This window comes from Phyllobates terribilis, unplaced genomic scaffold (assembly GCF_046119375.1).
Source record: "Phyllobates terribilis strain yellow unplaced genomic scaffold, ASM4611937v1 Scaffold_9__5_contigs__length_417890890, whole genome shotgun sequence".
Taxonomy (NCBI): domain Eukaryota; kingdom Metazoa; phylum Chordata; class Amphibia; order Anura; family Dendrobatidae; genus Phyllobates; species Phyllobates terribilis.
In genome coordinates, this window is record NW_027362769.1 from 73,851,923 (window position 1) to 73,871,483 (window position 19,561).

The following is a 19,561-nucleotide window of genomic DNA, read 5'->3' on the forward strand; positions in this document are numbered from 1 at the left end:
CCCATTGACTTGCATTGGTTTCCGGTATCGGAATCGGCGATATCCGATACTTTTTCGGTATCGGTCCGATCCAATCCGATCCGATATTTCCCGATATCGGAAGGTAATGCTCAACACTAGTCTGAACACTCGCAGACACACTCAATTTTTTTTTTTTTTGGGGGGGGGGGATACCAAAAGGTTAATAAGACGCGTATTTGTACAGTCTGACTGAGGAAAAAAAAAAAAACAGGATTCAGATGAAAAAAAAAAGGATTTTTCCTGGCCCCTGAGACAACAGGAGCACACAGGACTGTAATGCAGTGTTTGTTGGTATAACCACTGCGTCTTCTATACAGCCTGCCTGCCTGCCTGCTTGATATTTGGGATGGATATTAGTCCTGAGAAGGACTGTTTGTTTGATTTGGCAGGCTTTAGTGACTCTACACTAACTATTTTGCAGTATAAATCTCTCCCTAGCTCAGCTGCACTCTCCCTACACTGTCTGATCCGGAGCGTCTGTGTCCAAGATGGCGGCGCCCGGTTTTAAATACTCGAGGTGACGCTGTGCGGCCAGCCAATCACTGTAATGCCCACAAACAACATGGCTGCAGCATTACAGTGACTGGCTGGCAATCCCTGCATGTTCATTGGCTCTGTAAAGAGCGCCAAACATGCAGGGCGGAGACCCGAGCTTCCACTCGAGCAACCCGGAAATGCTCGGTGCTCGCCGAACATCCCGAGTAGTGAGATGCTCTGGCGAGTACCGAGCAGTGTCGAGCATGCTCGCTCAACACTAGTCCTAGGCCCTGCATGCATTATTTAATGCAGAGTCTAAACAGGTTTGGCATGGACAGGTGAATTCTTAGTAAGGCCCCGAGAAGGAAATTTCAGTCATTCTCATGGACTTACAGGCAGAGACAAAACGGTCTGATTGATCACAAAAGACTAAGAGGGATAATTTATTGATCATTGTATTAATTTTAAAAATCATGAAACATCTGTCAAGGCAGTGTGTTATTAACGAGCTGCTAGTTAGTATCAGTTACCATCTGTTAATATGGTGAGGTCACTCTGACATAAAGCTATGTTGTCATTAAAAAGCTTGAAAAAGAGTTGAATACAGTCATATTAGACCTCAGAGTGTTTTTTTTTCAAGGCAATTGAAGGCTTTCCCCCATTTGTAATTTGCAGTGAATTAATTCATTGTGAATTAAATTTTGAGGAAAAATTTGGCAAAACTGGTGAATTTTAATTTCAAACGATTCATTCATGTCTAAGGCTGACTATTGTAAGAACATGCAGTTTGCAGTAATGACAATACCTGCACTGCAGGACAGCAATGGATTTTACTACTCCATTTGGTCGATGTTTATTTAGAGCACCTGTTAATAAAGTTCCGTAAAATAATATTTAAGTTAACTGCAACTGTAGTTTCACTTCAAAACTATAAGAGAGATACAGGTAAAGTTAAATTCCATCATCTCTTTTATATTCCAGCATAAATTATATCAGTGTGAATAGTTGGATGTGAATTTCATGTTAAAAATGACCATCCTCCATGTATCAGTATTAGCATCAGATTTATGCTTGATGGTCCCTCCTGGAAATAATGCAAAGCGCAACATGTCATTGTCAATTGATTTGGAGACAACATTTTACAGCATTGTCACTTTGTCCTTTCATTTAATACCTTAGTGTAACATTAGCTTCGAAAGACCCACTAGTTACTAGTTTATTGCATTCAGACCAATTCCACAGTTGCTTTGACCAGTGAATTTTTCACTTAATTTAATCTTAAAATTCCGGCATTATCAACTTCACAATACCAGTAGCCATCCCTTTAATCAATTTTGTTTCTCGTGTGGCCCTAGATGGATGACATGAGAACTTTGATGTTGACCCCAGATGAGAAACTGGCCCGTCATCTAAACCGGAGGTTCCAGCATGTAGACAGCTGGATGTTGCCCCAAGACACCAAGGCAACATCATCACCCCTTTCCAGAATATGCCAGCAGGTAAGCCTTTTTTATTATCTCTGTCACATAGTATATTATGACACAGATGAAACTAAAGTAGTGTATAGTCAGAGATTTATATTTTAATTAAACTGTAACACAATCTGAGGAAAAAATGCAAAATGATTATAAAAACAAGCAACTTTGTACTGTACTGCTCATTATAAATTCTCTCCGTTCTCATGAACAAAATAATTTTTAATTCAATAGTGTCTTGCTTATTGCCTAGGTTACAGCCACCTCTGTAATTTATGAGAGTTGGCTGGTTTCTTGTTTGCAAGCTCTTTTCTACAGAGCTTGTCAGTGCTGCTCAGAATCTGCCAGGGTAACTAGATCAAGCCATCTTCAGTGTCCCTGTGTCCCTTCTTTAGTGTCCCTGTGCTTGGCTGTGGAGGCCAAGCTGCCTCTGTTAGGAGAATTGGAGAGGGCACAGTTTGGACCAGTCAGTCAGCAGTACTCACTCCATTGTATCAGCAAGTACTAGGTATTGGGCCAGATTCACAAAGCACAGTTTTTGTTGCCAAAACTATAAACTAATACAAAAAATTATATGGAGTTCCCCTTATACATTGGATCATGGTCAATAAATCTTGCCAGCAATCTGAAATATATCTGGGTCTGATTCTTTGTTTTAATGTGAGATAAGTAACTGTTAAATGTCTTTGGTCTTCATCGTCAGTATAAAAAATGTGCACATGGCTGAGCAATGTATATGCATGTTTTTGGGGATACTGGGATGATAGTGTCAAGGGGTTACCACAACGGAGTGGAGCCAGAAGTTGGCAGCATCAGAGGGCTCCTACTCTGGCTCCGAGAAGAAGCACTTCTCCTTCATTTTAAGACATGTTTTATACCTTCTGGCAGAACAGGGGTTAAACGGCCATGTTGGAAATCTTGATGCTCACTGCTGAGGTCGATTAGCCACTCTTTTACCCTTTATAATCTGGATTCTGATTTCAGTCCTTGTCAGAGCTATCTTTTCTTGCATGGCTAATGGAGGGAGAGGAGTTATTATGAGGAGAGTTGGAGGGATTATCAGAGACAGTTGTTTGGTTTGTACACATGGTAATTCCTTATCCTTCTCCATTTTGGTTTATTCCCCTACTTTCATACCCTGGAGTTTCCCTCTGTTATATGTGAGTAAAGATTTTGTGAGCCTGGAATTTTCTGTTTACCCCTGTCTGTGTAGCCTTGCTTGTTGGGTGGGTGTTGTACAGTGCACAGTAGTGCCCCCTTCTCTGGGTGGGGGAGGAGGACAGACAGAGGGCTAACTCAGGGGTTAGGGTGAGGGCAGATGCCCAGCATCCTCACCTTCAGAGGTATCCCGGGGAATAGGGCAAGCTAGCAGGGTAGGAGCTCCTATTCCCTGGTCACCAACCTACTGTGGAGTGACAGGTAGCTTTTAGTTAAATTCTTTCAGCCTGTTGATGGCTTAAGTTTTTTCCTTAACCCTTTTTCCTTTTAAGAGCAGGAACCATCCTGCCTTTGGCTAGGAGAAAAAATAGTTAAGAAATGTAACCAAACTACTTTTTATCTCCTTGACTTTAAATTCGAAATAAGTAAGGCTGTTACCCCTGTTTTAGTAACTTTTTGCTACCTTGATCATAAGACCTCAGCACATGAGCAGAAGAGTGCATTGGATTATTCTTGAGATATTCCATATTTATTTGATCTGGCAACAAAAAGCACAGATATCAACCAACATTTTGACCTATACAATCTCTTTCAAGGACATCTGTTGAGGTTAAGAACTGGACTAGATGGTGGCAGATATGTCTCGGTACCAAGATCCAGTGCGATCTCTGGCACCAGCTAGTCCCGCTCTTATCTTCCAGAGTTGTGCTTGAAAAAGACCTTTATATAGGTCGAAACATTGGACGATATCTGTTCTTTTTGCCATATCAAATAAAGGCTGAATATCTTAAGCATAACCTAGTGTACTCTTGTTCTTAGGTAATCATAATGACTTCCTTGCCTAGAGGTGCTTTTCAACTAAGAGTGATGAAGAAAAACACATACATAAAAAAATTATTATTATTTTTTATGCGCAAACTCCATCCATTAATAGCTGACAAAAATGAAAAAAAAGGCAGTGGAGTTGATGACCACTGAAAGCAGTGTTGTAAGCAGTTTTATTGATAGTTATTGGGAATGATTAATGTGAAAAGTTATGTTGGATGGAGTTTTTGTATCTGTGTAGACTATATATATAACACTTTAGTGTTTGTGCTCAGATAACTTCCCGTGTTCAGCTTTTGGTTCATATACTGGGACATTTTGCTTTGATTTCCCAGCTGTGCATTTCGCAGACATCTGACTACATGTGATTAATCACTCTCCGCGCATTCTCCTGCCTTTGGGCCATTCTCTGTCTTAGGAGGCTAAGCATTGAAATCTTCCTCACCAGTTTTATAATGATCATGAAATATTGGGACTTATTGTACAAAAAAAGTGTTTTGCTGCCAGACGTATGTTTATTAAAGAAGCATAGTTTTTATCAATCATGTGAATACCTACAAGTTTCCCTTTTAGGAAGAGGAGTCTCTACTTTTGTCCCTTGTTTTAACCTAATGAATAGAAACACAATGATGAAATTTCTGTATTGCTCCTGAAAATATCTGTGCTTTGTACCCATACCTTACACCTTGAATTGAAATATTTTATAATTTGATACCATTTAGAGCTTAAAAATGTCTATATTTAGGTGTTTTTGTTGTAAGGTGTAAATTAAATTGTCACTTTCTCAAAATAATTAAGTTAATTACTTTGTAAAGATTCCTAAGCTCCCCTGATTCTGCCTCTCTTTTTTGTTCTGAGTTGCATCACTCCATTACCAAAATATTCATATTTGCTGCTTTGAGAGTGCAGTATGTGAAATCCTTGCTTTGCTACCCAACTGGGATGTTTCTTCAGAGTCTTCTTTGAGAGTGTTCACTCTCACTCCCCCCAGATGCTGCCAATCACAATTTGGCAGTCTAGCATTCTCAGAGTCTTCTCTGGAGGCATGTGCTTTCACACCTCCCTCCAAGACAGTGTCAGTCACCGATTGGCAGCTGATCTAGCAGCCTCAGATGACACTGATCTATAATTGGCAGCATCTGGCAAGGGTGAAAGGTCACCCCCCCAGAAAAGACTCTGAAAAAAGCCCAGTTTCTGTGGGAAACTAAGGAGCCAATTCATCAAAGTGATACACTTTAAAAAGTCACAAAAAGTTTTGCGCATTGCTTAGCTGCACAAAAATTGTGTGACTTTTGGCACTTACATGCCAGCTTTGGGCAGCTCTGCTAAAATGGGCAGGGCTGGGGAGCAGTCGGGCAGGAATAGGGTGTTTCTTGTGCTAAAAATGTTACTCCAGTCCCTGCCACTAACAAACTGCACTGAATTTGTTAAGTAGCGTGCATCTGTTAATGAATTTGGTGCATCTTATTCTAGCATGCCCCTCATTAAGAACAGCGTACAAATTGCCTGTCTTAATGAATCTGGTTCCTAAATTTATGAGAAACAAAAATCGCTGACAACACTTAATGCCATTTGTGTGAATCATCTTTAAAGTGAGAATTGGGAAGCCCCCGTATTCATTACATCTTTTATATTGGTGGGTTCAGCAGTTTTTCATTTGTTTACTGACATCTTTACTTCACCCCGGGAAGTATCTGCAAGTTTGGGAATAGGTTGTGTTTTACTTTTTGCTTTTATAATCCAGCCTAAAGGAAATACCTTTTAAATTAAATCAAAGAAACACAATTTCTTATTATTCTTCAACCCCCATAAAAGTCATAGAGCATTTTGAACAATTCATATATGATCCGTGTAGTGAAATATCTCCATGAAAAAGCTGTGTCTTAAATGTCATGTTTGTACCATATTTGTGGAGGTATAAATAAATGTTCTTGTGGGAATTGATGGGAATTCCTTATATGTTCCTTTTGCTTGTTGCTTTACTTTTTTTTTAAAGGAAAGCAGCTGTTGCCTCCCACATGTATGAGTGCTAGTGTCCTATAATATCTGTCTGCATGTTTTGATAAATTGTAATAGAAAAGTATATATTATAAATAGTTTCTATAATATAATATTAGGTCAAATTAATTATTAACGTCAATTCTACTACTTTTACTTTATTGTGCTACAACCTGGAAAGAAGGAGTTAAGTTTGAAAGCCGACATTTCCAATTAAGCCTTTACTCCCTACCCCTCCCTCACTTGGTTTCCATGTTTTAAATACCAGGGCACGGACCCCACATGGGTGATAATTTCCACATTCTTGTTTTTTATTAAACAGAAAGGTCAGATGCATGAAGTAACGGACCTCTGGAGACGAATTATTTAATAAATCTCAAACACTGAGATGTGATTTGATTATTTAATAAACTTCATTAGGCTCTACAAAGTCATGGGGTAAAATCCCAGCTAAAAAGTGAATGGAAACTTTACTTTGCCAATGCGTAAAATTATATTATGGTAGACTTCAATAATATCTGATTCTATAACTAAGCAGTGCCCCCTACTGGCCAAAGCAGATTTGTATAGTTCGTTAGCAGTGGCTTGAAAATAAATCACCAAATATTGTTTGAAAACCAGTAAATCAATAGCAAATTATCAATATATGGAGATATACTTAGGTAGAAAGGTGGAACAAGCACGGTATTACATACATAGAGATAGTAGGACAGAGAACACTTGACACCATAGGAACACTCAACTGTGCTCGTACTAAGGCGGTATATGGGCACAGAGGATTTATGTTTTTAAAGAGGACCTGGTATTAATGCAGCTGTTCTCCTGAATCTGGTGTTTTTTTATTTTTTGTTCCTGCACCTCTCTGTTCCTGAAATATGGCCCCCTTTTTCCTCAATGTAGTCTTTTTAGAAAATTAGGCGTGGTCCTCAAGAAGATTCTCATATGCCCCCTTCACATGTCCGTGTTTGTAGTATGTGTGGCATTCGTTTTTTGCTGATGCATTGCAATGCATTATACCAGTGATCAAAGTAATACAATTTAAAGTCTGAGAGAGAATCTAAGTAAAAAAGTAAAAAATAAATTGTAAAAATATAAAAAAAAATCACAAAGTAAATAAGAAAAATTAGAAAAATATTAAACCAATAAATACATGTATTTATGTAAAAAATGAGGACATTTGGTTTTGGCACATCTGAAATGACTCGATCTATAAGCCTCTCACACTATTTAACCACTTCAGTGAACCTTTTAAAAAAATATGCAAAAAAAGTGACAAAAAAATTATACTTTTTTATCATACGGCAAATAAATGTGGAATAAAACTAATTCAAAGCAACAAATGTAAATAAAAATGGTATTACTGAAAATGTCATCTTGTCCTGCAAAAATAAGCCACGGTGGGGGGGACTAGCTGAGATGAGCACTGAGTAGGATGTGTTTATCTTGGTTCTGTATTCCTGAGACCTGGTATACTCATTCAAGCATACTTAGAAGACTTTTACCACCTGGAAAGCTACACAAGACCTTCCTGACATATCCTGGTGTCTTTTGGGACATCACTGAAGTTTTTTTTTTGTTTTAAAATGTCTAATCCTGAAGGAAAAGGGAAAAGCACTAACTCGCATCCGCAACGGACGAGGCTCAAACCATCTCAACCTGCAAGGACTTACAGTGTCCGAACAATCTCCCCTCCAGGCCCTTCATCAGACCCCAAAGACCTTGTGGAAGACACTTCTTCATCCTCAAGTTGTCCCACTGAATCTGTCGCCAAGAGGAAATAAGAAGCCCTGCAACAGCTGCAATCATCATGGACCCATGAACCTAGCGCAAGCCCGCTACTCCCTGCAGACCCTGAGATGTCATCCTCCTCTACCCAGGACCACAAGGAGAAGACTCCTCTTACTGCACCTGGACCAGAGCAGAGCGACAGTAGAAAGGATCCACTCCAGAAGACCAGAACCGGGACATCGATCACCAGAGCCCTGGCTCCAGCAGTAACCATGATAACACAGCCGCAGCGTGCGGCCCTGCGCACCCGCTTGCTTTCAGAAAGGGTTATCAGTCAAAAAAGACTCCTCAACTGAAAACTCCCTTAAAGAAAAATCTAATGTTAAAGACCTGAATAAATCTTTTTTTAATGATAACAGAAGTTCTGGGGAAAAAAAGAAAAGACTGGACAGACAATATAAATAATAGATATATTCCCCTGTCTATGTCTGATTATGAAGATGAGTCAGAGGATTCCTCTCCTAATGCAATTCCATTAAAACAAAATCCTAGACTAGATACTCATACTCCACCCCAATCAGCTTTTGCAGACTTTCCTGTCCATAGTGCTATGGAGGTTCAATCTTCTCAATCAGATGACCATCCTATTAACCTCTCACCATCTGAACTTTACTTATGCAATTGTTTTAAGTCAACAATATCCATGATGGATGCTAACCTTAATAAGAGGTTTGACATACTTCAAAGTTCTATATTAGAAATTAAACAAAAGGCAGAAGCAACAGACAAAAGAGTTAACGTCATCTCATCTAGACAAGATAATATAGAAGATTCAAATTCCTCCTTAAAAGACCAAATTAAAGTAGTTAAAACAAAAATCATAGAACAAGAAGATAGAAATAGGAGAAAAAAATCTCAAATTCAGGGGAATACCTGAACAAGTTCCTCCTATAGAACTTGCCTCCTATATAAAAAACATTCTCCAAAAAAATTTCCTATCCATTTCAAGTCTCGAACTGGTTCTAGATAGAACAAAGTCCATCTCTAAAGATTTACCCAGAGACACTATCACAAAATTTTACTCTTATGAAACTAAAGAAAATCTCCTTAAATATCTAACAGATGATAAATCCCTCCCTCCACCATATAATTCAATCAGGAACTTTCCTGATTTTTCCAGGGAAACTCTGAGTTTAGGAAAATGGACGAGTGTAATCCGAGAAAAAATTGGATTGCACTTGGACCAATGTTAATCTATGAGGTACATCTCATCTGCGATTTTTTTCTCTGCTGAAATCGGACTAAGAAAAAAAAAAGCATGCTGCGATTTTCTGAGTATCTCAGCTCGCCAATCCAAAGTCAATGGGTGCGTGAAAAAAAATCGCACAGCACTCGTACCATTTATTATACTGGAAAAACCGTTACCGGGATATCTGTATCCGTGTGTCCGAGTGTGCCACACATGTGGCAACTGTATGCTGCCCATGTGCCACATCAGGAGCTCACGGACCAGCGCCTGGGAATCAGACTGTAGCGCTATACCCAAGCGCGAAGTGGCGAACACTGCCCTCATCATGGTTTCCTGGCGGCACTGCAATCAGCACCAGCAGGGACTATCATGAGGGTAGTAGTGTCTGCTCCTGCAGTGTCCCCACCTGTAAAAATAAGAATAAAATAATAAAATCCATATACTCACCTCACTTAGGTGTCCCCCGCTGTAATCCATGCGACCGCTGACGCCGAGGAGCTGGGGAGAATGAGCCGCTCTGGAGCTGCGCTCAGTGAGTGACAGGACACCGCTCCTGAGCTGCGGTGTCAGTGCCTCTGGTACGTGTGGAAACTGTCACTACTCGTACTGGATATACGGTACTGACACGTGAATGAACTCTTAAAATCACTGGGACAAGATGAAGCTTTCCAGAGTTATTACCACATAAAGTGACACTGGACAGAATTGTAAAATTGGCCTGGTAAGGAATGTGAAAACAAGCTCGGATGAAGGGGTTAACAATCATATGCCATAGGAGACCTCAATCTCTTGCACACTTTTTCTGGACAATTAAAGGCTTAGCAGTACTTGTGATTCGCAGCACACCGATTTGCTTTAAATGAACTTTTTTGGATAATTTTGACTAATTTATTTTTTTGTGCATATAAGAAAATCGCTAATGAAATACTGATGGTAAAAATGGATACATTGACTAAACACTGATGAAAGTCTGGTCGAAAACACTGATGAAAAATTATCTATTTTTCTTATGTAATGTAAATGTAAAAGAAAAATATGTCTTAATAAGACCTTATCCACTTAATGGTCCATGATGTACTAAAGCAGAGATCAACATTTCTGCCAATTGCTGCTAATAACCTTTTAATTGACGCTGTCAATCCCTGACAGCGACATTTAAGCACCAATATCCAGTCCCATTGTGAAGTACCGATGGATTGGTCTGACAGCCAGTGGCCTGCTGAAGGCTCCCTTGCCTGTCATGTAATTTCTCTTGTGACGACCAGCCACAGGCTGGCCATCATATGAGACACTGATTTTTTTCTAGAGACACAGATTTTTTTCTATATGCAGCAATGCAAAACTGTGGTTTTGTAGTATATAGTGTAGCATAGATTGTAGGATATGTATGTACTTAGTTTTGGACAAATTTGCTCAGTTGTGGAGTCGAAATACACAGCTCCATCAACTGTACAGTGGCTCTCCATAGTATTTTATTTTCTATGTGCCAATTAATTTCACATAGAGAGAATTTTTCTCATGGATTACCAATGCATCAGACCACAGCGTAGGGCTAGATGAAGCCGTAAAAGTTTTAGGAAATTGTTTATGGAACCTGGCAATTCCGTGGACCGAGCTTCCACCAACAGTTTTGGTACTAGCCACTCCAATTAACAGATCCCAGGGAACATGTCAGTGTTAATCTCTGTACAGGGATTTGTCCAGACATGATGTCAACCCTGCCATCTCCACTGTTAACAGAGGTACTGTATATAGTGCAAGGCAAGGAGATTATGCAACATTGAGCTTTAGTTGTAATGTGTATAAACTAAGTTAAACAGCTTTTTGTTGCAAAATTCCCTCCAGCTTTTAATGAAGATCAGCAAATGTACTAAGTACCATTATTGGAACCAGTCTTTTACGAGAAATAATACCCAAGTCCATATTTTCACTTTGCAAAACACAACAGCATAAAAAACTAAAATATTATTAAGCAAAAACCTTTGTGAAGGCAAATGCACTTATTAAATATTGTGCAAGCATGAGTTGTTCAGGATTAAATGCTACAACTTCCATCACTTGGGTCAGAAGAACTATCAGCAGTTCAGAAAATTACCATTTTTATAAACAAAACTAAAGATTGTTTCAGCGCAGAATCGGGCTGAAATATCATGTGGAAATTCTAGAACAAAAAAAATGAATAGAGGTAAAAAATTTAGCAAGTTTGCTATTTAAAAATTGCAACGAGGCTAAGTTATCAAGACCACCAAATTTATTGGATAAATCATATCTGCAAATTTCTGTGTGTCCAACTCTGTGTGGCCATCCAATATCAGACGAGTGCAAGATCTGCCTGTTGTCTGGTTCAAAAATTGGACCAGACTGGAGCAGGTTGTTATATAGTTCATGTTAAAAGTAGCTAACATGGGGTCCATGCGTGGTCCATTCTCTACAGTACACGGACCGAAAAAATATCTTGGTGTGAACATACCCTTGGAGTTATAAGTATATGGCACTCCTGTGGAGGTGGTGATCAAGAAAGGCTGTACTCTGTCAATAATGTTATAAAGAACTTTGCATTCAGAAAGGAATATATACAGATCATGGTTTAATTATAGGCAATCCAATAATTACATATTTTTTTTTTGTCCTGTTATTGGACCTTCTTCACATACAGATTGTCAAATAGTGTATGTTAGAGCTGCGAATCGGGTCGCATTTTCCTTGGACTTATCTTTGAAGCTCTAACATATACTGAGTGGCAAGTACTTTATAACATACCCTTGGAGTAACGCATTTTGTGCTATAAATGTACTTTTTTTCTTCACTTTGGAAAGTCCCTTGCCTTTACAAGTACCTGCCTGTCATGTCTATCACTGATAATACAGAATATCTTATAATTCTACATATATCAGATCCCACTGATATTAAATCAAGGCTGTGTTTACACGTTGCAGTCTCACTGCGGATTTTTTTGCCACAATGTCCCAAAATTGTGGCAAAAACATTATAGTACAATCATGATCACTGCGGGGGCATGGCCTGGGCTCAACTGATGTAAGAAGCAGGAGAGCAGAGCTCCGTGCAGGCAACCAATTCAAAGCTACCACAACGCGATTTAAAAGAAGAAATCCCAAATGCTCCTACTGAATTAGTTTGGGGAACATCTCAGGAGCATTTTGAGACCTCTCCAGAAAAAATCACACTAAAATTGGAGAAGTTATATACTTTAAAAGCGGGCAGCTGCATTTTCCCGCCACAGGAAGTACCGCTCAAGTCCCCAAGGGAGAAGGAGGAAGGTGACATCTTCACAGGCGCCATTACTAAGCAGCATCTCATCAGAGCCCCGCATCTCACCTGAGACCCCTGGATCCCAAAGCAGATGGTCGTGGCTCCACACAGTGAAGTACAGAGGTGAAGCTCCAGCACCACTGAGGAGAGGACAGCGAGGATCGCGCGGAAGGAGCGACGCGGACGACGGACCAGCGGAGACAACCACAGGCTAGTACCAACTTCCCCGACCGGTCCCGCCATACCCGGCGTACGAAGGAACCACCCAACCGAAGTGAATAGTGCGGGGGAGATTACCACTCGGCAATACCGGCCGGCGACGCAGATTTGATCCAAGACCTCCGCTCTGCCCCCACTCCAGCGTCGCAGCTACGTCACTTATGCGAACAGTCCCATACAAGCCTGTGCCACCTCTATCACCTTCCCGTTGCAGACAGGTCCCTCCGGGGGTGAAAAAGCAAACCTGAAGTATATGCATTGACCCAGACCAGCCCTAAGATTAAGACTTAACTGTGAGCTGTAACAGGCTCCAATCACGGGACTCAGATGCTTCTGTTCTTATTTCCGCAACGCAAATTGGATTTCTGACAGCCGGGTCTGTAGAACACAACTGCGTGCTGTATCACAGAGACATGATTTACGAGTCGCAGTTGCATCTTCCCAAACACTCACAGTGTTACATCTGATTGCTGACTGCTTTGAACGCAAAACTCTACTGGGTCCTGTGACATATCGCATCTGTGTGTCGCAACTGCGTCCTCCCAAACAATTACAGTATTACATCTGATCGTTAATGGCCCTAAGTGCAGAGCCTAACTGCATCCTGCAGCACAGTCTGGAACCGCGAAACGCAACAGCGTCCCTCCTTGTATATGTTTCACTATATCTGACTGCTGTCAACTCTGAGCACAGAGCACAACTGCGTGCAGAATCTCTGATATAAACTGTACGACACAGTTGCGACCTCCTCAACTTTGGCATCGCAAATCAATACTACTGAAGTCTCAAAGGACTTAATCCCTCGTCATTCACTTGGAAACCCTACAGAGCTCTCCTCTGCTTAGACATTAGGATTCAACCGGTCACGTGGTAAGGACGGAGGACCACATAAAGCGACAATCTTACCAAACTACAGAGTCCCCCTGACTAATCTCTAATTGTCTATCTTGTCTTTTTTTCACTTAGCCACATGGATATTTGATCAAAAGAGAGGACTTATTGAACACTGAAAATTGCTAATTATATCATTGGCAGAATATTTCAGCTTGACTGATATCATTTTATATTTAACAATACTTTTCTTTACAGGAGTGTACTAATTCTTGGTGTACCGTGAAACTCACTTTAAAAGCAAACCCTGACTGAAAAATTATCAAACCACGCTCTAGCTGACATTGTCAACCATGAGCTCCACTAAGAAAAGTGCATCCGCAGGAAGCAAACCTCCTAACTCAACAAACAAATCCAAAAATTCAAATGAGAAAATCCCTCAATACCACACATACTGTAGTCCCCTGGAGGATTCTACATACCTGGTAAGCCCTCTCAAGTCCAGATCTCCCCTCAAAAGAGATGAAAAATTAACCTCCAAAAAAAACTACCAAAAAGAAGCCTCCCAAACTTCTTTCCAAAACCCCCTTCCCTCCAGCTTGTCCACATCAATAGATCCAAATAAGGATTACCCTCCTTCAACCACAGCTAATAAATTGAATATCGAGGGAATGGATACTTCCATCTCTCATAAAAGACCGAAACCAGAAAGCTGGGGTCACAAGGGCACAGTTTATCAGGAACATGTTGAATCTGACTCAGACTCTAGCTACACAGATTCATCCCCAAATCTGAGCCCTGAAAAAAACAAACAGAAAAAAGATCACGGGCTCAAGACTCCTGATAAAACTTCTCACAATTCATGTATCTTCAAAGAGTTTCCACCACCCTCAAATAACACTGAAACCTACATGTTGGAGTTGGCCAAAGTGATCAACGAAAACATGAAAATTACTTTAGACAAACAAACAGAAGCCATAAACTCCACTTTCCAAGTCTTTAACAAAAGGCTGGAGGATTACGAAAAAAGACTTACTTTAGTAGAAGTCAAATCTGAAAAAATAACGAATGACCAATATAACACCCAAGCAGAAATCAACAAGCTCAGAGCAAAACTGGCAGACTTGGAGGATCGTAACCGCAGGAACAACCTCAAAATACGCGGTATCCCAGAGACGGTCCCACCACATGGCCTCTCTGACAACGCTAAATCAGTGTTCAAAAAAGCTCTGCCCTCATTATCCAACCAAGAACTCACCATAGACAGGATTCACAGACTACCACGTCCCAATTCAGTTTCATCTGACACCCTAAGAGATACAATACTACGAATCCACTTTTATCAAACAAAAGAAAAAATACAAAACTTCATCAAGGTAGAAAAAAACCTTTCCTGAACCATATAATGACTTAAGAATTTACACAGACCTATCTAAGAAAACAATAGAAGCTAGGAAATCTTTCAGGGATACCACGAACTACCTGAGAGAATTGGGAGTGCCCTACAGATGGGGCTTCCCACTAAAACTACTAGTTTTTCACAAAGGGAAAACCATTGTTCTTTTCTCCCCAGAGGAAGGACGTAAATTTGTAGCCTCTCTGAAGGAGGATTTCTCATTTAAAGTTCCTCCTCTCCCCCAGAGGGACAATCGCTGAACTCCCGGCTTACCTTTACCTTTTCTAAAATTTGCTTAATCCATTAAAGCTGCATTTTCCTTCCTTGTTCTTGTAGGACCTAACGTCATGTTATAACTATATAACTTTTTCACCATATAGTCAATATGTATTTTGTTATGTTCTATATACTATTTGTATGCAATCCAAACTGGACTTCATATTGGGATTTTCTCTTTTAGCAACTTGGTTGCTCTACATCGGACAATTTCACGAACTCCCCCCCCCCAAAAAAACAAAAAAAACTACGGACTAGTAGGTCTTCCCTGGAGGTTTGTCTAGGAGTCATGACTTTATTAAGTACAAATATTCATTTTGACTCTCACGAACGTTTTAAAAGTTGTATTATTGTTCTTATTTGATTTGTCTTTGCATAGTGATTTGTTCACACATTTCATGACACAAATATAAAAGTTCACCTGTGTAGTCATCTAAATAGCTTTTACATACTACCTGATTACAACTCTCAAATTTTATCCACCTTTACCAACCTGGTACAAGCGTACTCCAGTATGAGTATTAAAATATCACCATACAACGTTAAGGGGCTAAATAGCCCAAATAAAAGATTCACCCTCTGGAAAGAAATTAACTCCCAAAGAGCCGACATTATCTGTCTGCAAGAGACAACGTTCTCTGAATCTAATCATCCCAAATTCATCCATAAAAACTTCACAAATATTTTTGAATCTACAAACAAGAATAAAAAGAAGGCAGGGGTTGCCACTATAATAAAAAACACTGTCCCCTTTAAACTTGAAGAAGAGGTTATTGATCCAAATGGTAGATATCATATTCTTGTTTGTAGAGTCAATAACCAAATTTGTACAATTGTTAATGTCTATGCCCCCAACAGAGGACAAATTAGTTTTCTCAACAAGGTAATGAAAAAGACTTCTAAAATTAGAAAGGGGGAACTAATTATACTAGGTGATTTCAACATGGTTCCTGACAGTCGTCTGGACTCCTCATATTCCAAAAGAGGTCTGTCTGCTTCCCTGAACCCGTGGCTAGCAAAGAACAAGCTGTTTGATACCTTTTGGTGTATCAACACCACTTCAAAGGAGTACACGTTCTTTTCAGACGCCCACCAGACAGCGTCCAGAATTGATCTTATACTAACTGATGTCTTTTCCATCTCAAAAATTTAAAAAATTTCAATTCTTCCAAAAACTATTTCTGACCATTCCCCTTTGTTGGGAGAAATTAGGCTAGGCCCATCCCCACAAATAACTTTCTCTGGAAATGCAACCCTACCCTCCTCTGTTCACCAGAATGCAGAGCTAAAATTGAGGAAAATATAAAACAATATTAATAGAAAATGAAGACGAAACCATCAGCCCATTTACATACTGGAATGCTCATAAAGCAGTCCTCAGAGGGATATTGATGAAACTGTCATCCTTCATCAAAAAGAAGAATAGGGCAAAAATTACAGAACTCCAATCCCAAATTAGATCTAAAGAAGAGATTCAAGCCAACCCTAACCCACCCTCTCAAAAAATTGGCCAAGAAATCAATAACTTAAGAGTAGAACTCAAAAAAAGAAATATTCGCCCCTTTCGATTCTTTAGTCAAAAACTCAAAATTTAAAATATATGCCTCCTTGAATAAACCAACTAACTTTATGATGAACCGCATCAAGAAAAAGAGATTACACAATAGAATCGATAAGGTTCTAACGGAGGACGGCACATTTAAACATCACCCCAAAGAGATAGTCTTCACTTTTGCGAAATATTATCATAAATTATATAACATTAATACAGATGATTCCGTACCAAAGCCTAATAAAGACTTAATCAACAAATTTCTTTCCTCAATTAAATTACCCCAAGCCAGCAACCAAGATTTAGAATTCTTATCATCCCCTTTTACAGAAAAAGAGGTAACCAAGGTAATAACACAATTAAAGCCACATAAATCCCCAGGCCCCGATGGATTCACCAGTGAATATTTTAAAACTTTCGAACCTATTCTAACCCCACACCTTACCCAAATATTCAATAAGGCAGCATCCCAGGGTTCATTCCCAGCCGAAATGCTGGAAGCCACAATCATATTTATTCCCAAACCCAAAGGAAATTTGGAGGACGTCAAAAACTTTAGGCCTATTTCCCTCATAAACACTGATGTTAAATTATACTCCAAAGTCCTAGCAAACAGATTAAAATCTATACTACCTACCTTAATAAATAGCGATCAAATTGGCTTTGTCGAAAAAAGACAGGCTACAGATGGAACGAGACGCCTCATTAATATTATCAAATTATTGAACTCATCAAAAATCCCTTCAATACTCCTGGCACTAGATGCCGAAAAAGCATTCGACCGTCTCAACTGGCTTTATTTAAAACTCGCCCTAATGAAATTTGGTTTCGATGAAAAAATTTTGTCTTCAATTCTAGCTCTGTACTCTAACCCCTCGGCCAAAATATACGCCAATAACCATCTCTCTAGTCCAATAAAAATAACTAATGGAACCAGGCAGGGTTGCCCCCTATCACCTCTGTTATTTGTTTCGGCAATTGAACCCCTCGCACAGAAAATTAGGGAAAACCAAAATATTAAAGGCATACAAGCAGGTTCCCGACAATTTAAAATTAATCTGTTTGCAGATGATATCCTACTAACATTAGTTGATCCTCTAAGTTCCATCAAAGAGGTAACAAATACCCTGGAAAAATTCTCGGAAATATCGTACTTTAAGATAAATAACAAAAAATCAAAAATAATCCAACTCAACCTAAACAACAATATAATAAATAAAATAAAAAAAGACTTTAATTACGGTTGGGAAGAGGAGGAATTCACATACCTAGGAATCATCATCACAAAAAATATAAACTCAATTATCACCAAAAATATGGACTCAATTGTAGAGACAATAAATAAAGACACACAATACTATAGCGACAAAGACCTATCGTGGTTAGGCAAGCCACTAATCCTCAAAACATTTGTTCTACCTAAAATTTTATATGTGCTGAGAAACCTTCCCCTAATTATTCCCACCTCATATATAACCAAAATGCAAAACCTTATCAATTCATTCATTTGGAGTGGTAAAAAAGCGAGGACTCCGACAGCATTGCTATATAAAAGCAAAGCTAACGGCGGTATTGGACTCATCAACGTGAACGCATACTATTTGGCAAATATAATAAAACAAAGTCAATACTGGCTATACCAAAAACACCCTCCAGCATGGATAGAATTGGAGACATTGCTCAATGGTAACCTTCCCCCCCAAAATTCACTCCTTAGCAAATTCTTCAAGAAATCCCACTATACTTCATCCCACCCTATCTTCCAAGCTGCTTTAGTCGCATGGGAAAAGTTCACTACTCTCAAAAGAAACCAAAACAATTCTATTAACTCACTGAATTTTCCTCTTTCGTATATTGCAGCAATCTATAATCACCCGTTTCCTTCTCACTGGCCAACCATAGGCATAACCAAAATTAAGGACATTTTTAATGGTAGCAATTTTATTTCCTTCGCAGAACTAAAATCCAAATTTAAATTGGCATCTGATGAATTCTTCTACTACTCAATGACTAAAGACTTGATTATGTTATTTCTTTCCAACAGGAAAACATTGTCTGAAGCCTCTATAAACCTACTCTGTAATACAAATCATAGTATCTTCTGGAGCCTGAAGTATATCTATACTTACTTTAACAAAGATGTACTTTCAAATAAAACCACATTTATGAAAAAATGGGAAGCAGACCTAAATACATCTTTTACTCTAGAAATGTGGGAAAACGCCCTCTGCTCATCATACTCCTCAAACATCTGCATGGCGCTACATGAGGGATACTATAAAACTCTATCACTCTGGTACTATACCCCCTCAAGGCTCTCGCGTATTGACCCCAACAATTCTCCTCTTTGTTGGAGGAACTGTGGGCAATACGGAGATCTGATACATATTTTCTGGGAATGCCCCAAAATTAAAAAAATCTGGGCACACACGTCCAAACTAATTAATAATCTAACTAGTCAAGAAATTGCACTTACACCCCAAAAAGCTCTTTTATCTTTAGAGTTGGAATCATTAACCTCACATACTAGATACCTCATTATTCACATATGTTTGGTAATAAAAAATTCAATTGCATACAATTGGAAGAAACCAGAACCTCCCCGTTTCTTTGAACTTTTAGGCAGAATCTCACTCCATAAGTCATACGAGATCAGGTATGCGTCAAACATAAACGGCTCAACAAGAAACTCAAAAAAATGGTCATTATGGTCCAAAAAATTCCCCGATTAAGGGAAATTCATAGAAACCAGACAATTTTTATTCCCAATACTCTTTCACACAGGTTTAACATGCTTTTTCCAATGTGTCATTGTTAAATGTATTTGTTCTTTTACTTGTTTTGTTCTGTTTTGATACGATTTATCTTGTATAAACTGTGCTAATACACTTGACTACCCTCCTTCCCCAATCACACTTCCTTTCCCTCTCCTTTCCCCTTTCCCATACGAACCATGTTCGAGTTCGTGTTCAAATTTTGATAAAATTCAATAAAAATATTGTAAAACAATCATGATCACTGCAAAAGCCCACAACATGGGAAAACAGGTGTTGTCTTAAAGAATAGAGAACATTTAAATATAATGG

The 19,561-nt window shown here is 39.2% G+C and overlaps 1 protein-coding gene across 4 annotated transcripts in view; it reads left to right on the forward strand.

The window, feature by feature from the left end:
• Positions 1-19,561, forward strand: part of LOC141161593 (uncharacterized) — a 674,484-nt gene that overhangs the window by 557,242 nt on the left and 97,681 nt on the right. For all 4 annotated transcript variants that reach the window (XM_073646616.1, XM_073646615.1, XM_073646612.1 and 1 more), the window contains one exon: positions 1,854-1,997. In XM_073646616.1, the coding sequence (XP_073502717.1) occupies positions 1,854-1,997 (144 nt within the window). The remainder of the gene's footprint in view (positions 1-1,853; positions 1,998-19,561) is intronic.